General features: G+C 41.0%; 1 protein-coding gene across 1 annotated transcript; it reads right to left on the reverse strand.

Annotated features, from left to right (window-relative positions):
- Positions 1 to 3,358: 3,358 nt before the first annotated feature.
- On the reverse strand, positions 3,359 to 6,281 carry LOC148845853 (protein TIFY 10B-like). Its single transcript, XM_088954194.1, has 5 exons — positions 5,844 to 6,281; positions 5,198 to 5,390; positions 4,647 to 5,107; positions 4,344 to 4,401; positions 3,359 to 4,060 (listed from the first exon to the last, which is right to left on the reverse strand). Exons 1-5 carry the CDS (start codon positions 6,019 to 6,021, stop codon positions 3,682 to 3,684), a joined length of 1,269 nt encoding a protein of 422 aa, XP_088810320.1. The 5' UTR covers positions 6,022 to 6,281; the 3' UTR covers positions 3,359 to 3,681.
- Between the last annotated feature and the right edge of the window lie 1,808 nt (positions 6,282 to 8,089).

Below are 8,089 nucleotides of genomic sequence, written 5' to 3' on the forward strand. Positions count from 1 at the left end.
AGGTATAATTATTCCCTTCACTTTTGGTTCAGATCAGGTTTGGTTCTGGTTCAAGTAGGATCCTTGAATCTTGATTCTAAAATTAGGAAATGCGATTCCCAATTGAAAGGTAGGTAGAAAATTTTTGAAATTCACCCACCCATTCCACAACTATTTTGGCGTCTATACGATGGATTCTACCATCCCTTTCAATTCCAACGAACCAAACAAGGTCTAAGATGGTTTGGTTGGTCATGTGCATAGAATACCACTTACAACACTAGTAGGAAGAAGTGGTCTGTTATAAGTTGAAGGGATCATACGGGTTAAGAGCAAACAAAAAGGACAAAGGTTGAAAAAGTAAGAAATGATTTCAAGCACTCATAATTTAACAGTGGATATGGCACTGGTAATGGATAATGGTGAAATAGGATTCATATGGTAGAGCCCATATGGTTGGAAATTCGGATAAGGTCAAGGTTCAAAGTATCAATATGTATCACACTGTATCATGTGTATCATATTGACATCTAGAGTCATCGAAACTAAAATACTAAAGGTCCATTTGGGTCATAATTGGAATTGGAATCAAAATAGTCTATTCTTATTAGTTTGTTTGGTTCAAACAAGAATGGGAATGAGAAATAGGATCGGAATGAGATTTCATTCCTAAGGGAGGGGCAAGGAATGGCCATTCCCTCAAATGGGGGAATGCCATACCAGCAGGAATGAAAATGAGATTTCAATTCCACCCAACCAAACAGTTGAAATTGGAATAACCCATTCCAATTCCGATTCCAAACCCCTATTCCTACGAACCAAATGGGGCCTAGGAGTTACGAGTTAGGGGATGTCAGTGGTTTCAACTGTAAATACCCATCTTAAGAAACCCATTTATAAATAACAATCTGAAAAAAAAATTAAAAAAAAGTGTCGACTGGTTGAAACACTCTATATGCTAATTTTTTTATATGGTGGGTATTACTATTTTAAATCTTGGTGAGACATACTAAAATACTATTTATCACTAAGAGATCCAATTAGGGGTGCTAAGTTGGATGAATTGGGCCAGTTTTAAGGTCAACCTAGGCCCAACCCTAAGAATTGGTCTTAGGCTTGAGCTCGAGGTCCAACCTGAATTTGTCCAAGCCCAGGCTTAACTCCAACCGAAGTATTACTATTCGGGTTGGGCCCAGCGCCAGACCAGGCTTGGATTGGTCAATCAGGCTAAGGTGGGCCTATTATGTACAATGTATTAAACAGTTGCATATATATATACCCCAGACCAGGCTTGGGGTTTTGGGCCTAGATTCAGCCCAAAGACCGAAAATTCAAAATGTAAAAATTGTGGACTACGCTAGGTCCAACACGCTAGAATCTACATGTCTGGTTAGTAAGTGGTAACGGCAATGTGAGTCTTCACGGCAACTCTAGCATTTGAACCATTCGTATCCCAAACAATTAACCACTAATAATTGCTTCATGTATCTTATTAGTGGGTAATTTACTTAATTTTGCACTATGCAGTAAATGTTCACAAGTAATTAGCATCATATACCAATAGGCTTAAAAAATATTATTTACCAATAACTAAGATGTGCTCAAGTAGTTACCATCCATGCAACAGAACTTTGGTAAATACTTAACCAATTACCATGAATTTATTTTACTTAGATATGTGATTCAGGACCCGGCCAGTCTGAGAATATTTATCTGATAAAACTATAAGGCTGCATTTGATTGCAGTGCAAATTTGAATCAGATATAAATTTTTTACCCACTTATACTCTTACTTTATGTAAAATTTGTACTTTTTATCTCATTTGAACATATTAGCAATGTAATTTTTTGACTAATTTGTTTTAATTACTGTTGCAAAATCTGCATCACCTTCTTACTTTCTACCTCACTCCCAAACAAATAATGCACCTCTTATTTTCATTCTCTTGTTGGTCTTGTCTAAGGTAGGACACACACCATTTTACTATTTTACTTTGTACAAACAAATAAGACAAGGTCAAATCTAGAAAAAAGAAAACCAAAATTTACGCTCAATCTATTTGCAAACTTCAATTAAGGGTAGATATGAACCAAGCTTCCAAAGACTATTTGAACTAGTTCCGTGAAAAGCTCATTTTGATTTGGATTAAACCAAGCTTCAAATCGAATTCAAGCCCAATATATAGGCTCATTTGTTAGTAATGCCAAACTCAAGCTTGAAAGTTTAATCCAGCTTATATATTATTTTGAAAACAATTTTTATATGTATAATGTTTTTTTATATATATATATATATATATATATATATATATATATATATAAGCTTGATTGATTCTCGAGATGGAGTTAGAGGTGTAAATTGGGTCGTGCCGCCTGTGGTCGGGCATGAACTTGGACTGGTCCGGCACGACCATGCGGGTCGTGCGTCCACGGGCCGGCATGGCATGATCGAGCGAGCCATGCCGCCCGTGGGTTGGCATGGCCCAGCTCGCAGCCCGACCTAGCATGGTCCGACACGACCCATATATATTTTATATATATTTATATATATTTACATATATTTATATATTTATATATATATTTATGTATTATAATTATATAATAATATTTAGTATATAATATATTAATAAAATAAATATATATTTTTTAATTTTATTATACTAATTTATTTAATTATTGCATATGTAAGCAATTTTATACACAAATTTCATATAAAATTAAAATTTTAAGTTTTTTTTGTCATTTTTTTAAATAAATAGCTTTGGCCCAATAAACGTCTCGACCGGGCCCACATGGGTCTGGGCCATGCCGGGTCGACCCCCAAAATTTTCACCAGGGAGGGTTTGTGCGGGCCGCCCACGGGCCATACCGTGCCGGCGTGGCACGGCCCACTTTACACCTCTAGATGGAGCCAAGCCAATCTCAAACATCTAGGGACCGTTTGGCAAGTTTTTTTGGGAAGATCTTTTGGTAGATCTAACAGTCAAAAGACACATTGAGCTTTTGCATGAAGATCTGAGCAGCCCGAAGCTAGTTTGGTTACTACGCGTCTCTCTGTGTCTTTTCGAGTGAGAATAAAGCGAGAAAGATGTGAAAAACTCCATTTGAAACTTCTCAAAATGGACTTCTCACGTCTTTTCGGTATACCAACTTTTGGAAATTAGATCAGTTACGAATCAAATGGAAAAAGAATGCAGCTCGATCTACCCAGCTTGTAAACAGCCAAAAGACTGCACAGAAAGACACGCCAAATCAGGCCCTAATCTTTTGAATCAAGCTGAATTCAAATTTTTCTAGATTGAATCGAGCTCAAATCTGAACTAAAACCTCATATTTTTCTGTCGTAACTGCAACATAGTGCAGTCTAATGTTTCAAAAGGAAAACAAATAGATCTCTCAATTTCAATTTCACAACTTGACCCTTGTCAAATGGATAAGGGATTTCAAAGCTTTCTGTTGACTGTTGCTTCAACAATTTCACATAAGAGAGAGTTGTAATGTTGAGTGAGTGAGAGAGTGGAACTCACCCTAATCAAACTATAATAAAAATTTAATAGCAATTAATGATTCTTCTCATACAGGGATTGAGGTGTAGCACAGGTAGAGATCCAAAGCGAATCGACCTCAGCCATAAGTAAAAGAGTAAGGACCGAGCTAGTCATAAGGCAAATAAATGGCTAAACTCTGAACTCTGAAGCTGAACTACTGTGGAGATCGAGCTTGTGAGGACAAGCCGAGCCACGCATTGCTTCTGCCTTCAGGCGGTTTGGAGTTGGAACTGGACGGAGCTGCTTCTCCTTGTGAACCCAATCCCAGCCATGTCCTACTTTCTTGCGGTCTGGATGAACCGGAAGGAGCTTCTCTTTGTGAACCTAATCCCAGCCATGTCCTGCTTTTATCCGGTTTGGAATTTGAACCGGATGGACCTTCCTTCTCACCCGAGTTGCCCACTTCAGCCGGTTTTGAACTAGAAGGACCTTCTTTCTCACCCGAGCTACCCGCTTCAGAACCCGGTTTAGAACTGGAAGGAGCTTCTCCCTCACCCGGGTTGCCCACTTGGTAGGGTGCTTTTGCCCCAATCCTGCAAATTTTCAACATAACAACTGATCAAACATTAATGGGTAGATTTAAGTCTGGTCTCGGTCTTCTCACAAATGAAATCGTAGCCATCCAATCTTGTCAACCCTTCCCTCACTAAATGGGGCTACTATGGTACGGTAGTCCGTACGTACGGTATAGATGAAAATTACAGTAAAACACAGCTTAAACATGAACTTCTATTTCTGGTTTTACTTCACGATTAATTTTTGTACAATCTCCATTAATACTCTGAAAAAACACAGCTTAGAAGCCATTAAATATACCTGTCTTTCCTCTTCTCCAAGAACCTGTGGAGTGAAACTCTCCTTGCAATCGGCAGATCTGCAACACATGACAGTTAAAACAAATAAATAAAACGAAAATATTCTCGATCTTATTGGGATTAGCTTTTGATTGAAGCAAAAGAAAAGAAAATTCCTATTTTGCTTCTGAAAATGTAAAAATCCCAAGTTTTTCGATTCAGAAAATCGTAAATTTTCGAATGCATTAGATACCCAAGAGATCAAAAATAAAAATAAAAAAATGTTTTCAAGAAGAAATTTCAGCTCTGAAAAAGGGTGGCATACCTGAACTACTGGGTTGAGGAGGTCGCTGAGGCTGAGCTCGGTCTTGGTTAGGATTGTTGGTGGCAGAGGGAGGAACCAGATTGGAATTGGAACGAGCAAGGCCGCCGGAGTTATGTTGGTCTTTGCCTTGGCTAGGATTGTTGGTGGCGGAGGGAGGAACCAGATTGGAATTGGAAGGAGCAAGGCCGCCGGAGTTGTGTTGGTCTTTGCCTAGGTTGGGATTGTTGGTGGAGGAGGCAGGAATCAGGCTAGAATTGGAAGGAGCAAGGCCGACGGAGTTGTGTTGGTCTTTGCCGGAAACAGTATCGATGCTGCCGGAAGCCGGGGTCTGGATGGCACTTCCTTTGCTAGCTAAAACCATGAGCTCCTTCGCCTTGTCCGCCGGAAAATCGTCATATACATGTACTTTTCCAGCGTAAAATATCGTCAACTGGGCCTTCTCAGGCTCCTTCGTCGCCGGTCTGTTTTCACAGAATACAAGAGAGAACTTAATCAACTACTTAAACGTGCTGTACGTGCATGGTAATTACAAATTAATTAGTGAGATATACCTGAAATCAGGTTTCTTCGTTGTGTCTTCGGGGGGATTGGGTACTCGGAAACTGGCTTGCTGAGGAAACAAATCCATGGATTTGACCTCTCGAGATGGGGCGTTTCGGTCTGAATCAGACTGTGTTTCCAACACCGGCAACAGATTCAAATTCATCGTTTCCGGCTTGCTTGAACTCGAAGTTAAAATTGAACCTATGGATATATAATATTTTCAGAAATGAATTTTAGTAGATCATTTTTATGAGATTCTCGCAACAGTTGAAAGAATTAACAGATTAAGAGAAAGAGAAAGAGAGAGAGAGAGAGAGATCGAAATGAGCTGAGCAAAACAAGAAAAGATCTGACAATTCTTTTTTTCAGGGTTTCGTAGAAAATCGCACCCAATAGAGGAAAGATTTCTATTTTAATCAGGTAGGGTTTTGCCGTTTTAAACAGCAAAACACGAATCTGATTGATAAAAATAAAATTTTCTAAAAAAAGAAAGAACCATCCACCCTAATCTACCGACAAAAAAAAGATTAAAACTATAAACAAAATCACCAAAGAGAAAACAATCACTGGGCAATAAAAAACAGATCGGATTTCACAGACGCAGTCGAAAACCAGCTCAATCAAGACGACTCACCCCAAATCACGATTGCATACCTTTCCCGTCAAGACTGGAGCCGATTCCGAGGCTGAGATCTCCCAAACTCCCCTTATCCTTTATATACTGGCTCAGCAGACTACACGTCTGCGTGAAATTCGACTTCTCCGTCAGCCCCCTCACCGGCCTCCGCCCGGCGAACCTCCCGGTTTCAGTCAGGTCCGGCGCTCTTGACATCTTTCCCGATCAAATCAAACCCCAGAAACAGAAAACAAAAAAAGAAAAAAAAAACGATTCAGATGGCCAAAAAAATAACAAAATCTGAGCCCGATTGACGATAAATCCTATTTGGGTCAGTTTTAAGAATTTATGGGGTCTGGCTTGCAGCTTCCTGGTTCACTGAACACCTCCAATGACGCTAATCATGATTGCAAATAAAAATGATTTTTTTATTGCACAGATTCACGCACGTGTTTTTTAAGTTTCAAGAAACGCATGTCCACTAGTTGGACAAAGCAGATAGGAAAAGACATTCTGCTTCTTCTTTGGCTGGTGCTTGTACGGACTTTAGAATCTTTTAATATTCATGTTCCCCACACCGGGCCCACCCTACCGACGCCTCGCGATCTACGGCCGAGATCGAGGGGCTGATTAGGATGGGGCCACGTCGATGACCGTACTATTAACAGTCAATGGCGTTTGATGTACTCATCACGGAAAAGCTGACAGCGCGCGAAAATAGTTGCGCCATCGTACAATGATTTCCTTGTGCGCTCTGATCCTCTCACATGTAATTCAACCGCCCATGTGCTGAGATGTGGTTTGTGGTTTCTAACCCTCGGATTGGAATCTACTTTCGTTAGTTTCGTATCGTACTGTCAAATTCCCGACAGGACGTGAGTCACGTTACATCATTCCCGGCGTTGGATCACGGGTCAAGCGGTCTGACCGCTGGGTCAATCTCTTGAGCCGTTGCCATCGCACTTAAATATATAGTTTTGCATGTGTGACCGGAGTCCGGAGCACATTCCAACAAAAAATATGTTACAACATATTTTGGATTTATTTGTTTTTTAGGAATTTATTTATCTATGTTACAAGGGTAATTTTGCACGACGTAATAAATAAAATTGACACGGACGCGATTTGAGTGTAGGATGAAAAGTCAGTAAGGGGAGTCTAGTCAGTAGTATGCAGAGTTTGGATATTTGGTCATTCCGGATAAAGTAATTTCGGCATAATGTTACCTCGACGCCTAATCGAGTTCGGGGCCTAGGAATCGAAGTGACACATAATTAATTCCATTAGCTTCCCAACAAACTTTGAATATTACGAGATCACACCGCATAGCGGTAAGCCTTATTTTCTCCCCGCCCGGATCGGGTGACAACAATAAGGTCCATTGACTGATACGTTACTCCCCGACTAAAGCGGAAATGGATCTCGTCCATTTAGGTCGTAGATCTCAGAACTATTTCGGGAAACCCGCGATAGCTCAGCTATATAAAGGCATTAATCTCTCCATGGTTCAGGTATGCGCGATTACTTGCATCAAAGTTCTCTAGCACTCAAATTCTAGCTCGCAACCACAACAGAATATTGACTTAAGCATCGGAGCGACCTCCCCGGGTCATCCACCCCGATCACTTTGATTTATGTTTTGCAGTTTGCTCCAACTCATCACTCGAGTAGGTCTAGGTAACCCTCCAGCTAGGAGCTTCCAGATCGCGCATCGGTGCCGTTTGTGGGAAACGACCAAAAGGTCATCCCAATTTTTTACAGTCTCAAACTCAGCCTCAACCTCAATGACAACATCCAGCCACAACGGTAAGGGTAACATGAACATCACTAGGGGGAAAGAGCAACAGATAGTCACTCCTCAAGGACCCTCGGTGACAATATGCTAGTTCACCATTCCTCTGACCGCATCCGGGGTCCCATCACTGTCCACACCCCACAATACCCAACAGGTGAGTGTTCTGCTCCCCCAGGTGAGGGCCACATTGTCGGAGCCTTCCGTGATAACCCCTGGAATTGGGCACTCCCAGTTCAGCGACCTCGTCCAGAGCATTCTAACAATGTAGATTCAAATGCAACAGATTCATTAGTTCTAGCAGTATTATTTTTATCAACAATATTAGCAGCAGTTCCCACCACTACAACAAAGCCAACCGACGAACAACCAACGCCATAACGCTCGTTAGTCTCCCCCCCGCAGGGAGAGAACTTGGTAGGTACTGGTCCCTCCTTTGGGATGAACCCCGCCGAAGGGTGTCGTAGGTGGCTGATGTAGTTCCCCTGCTTC

Source organism: Nelumbo lutea, chromosome 7 (genome assembly GCF_056320005.1).
Source record: "Nelumbo lutea isolate HS-2025 chromosome 7, American lotus-T2T, whole genome shotgun sequence".
Classification (NCBI taxonomy): Eukaryota; Viridiplantae; Streptophyta; class Magnoliopsida; order Proteales; family Nelumbonaceae; genus Nelumbo; species Nelumbo lutea.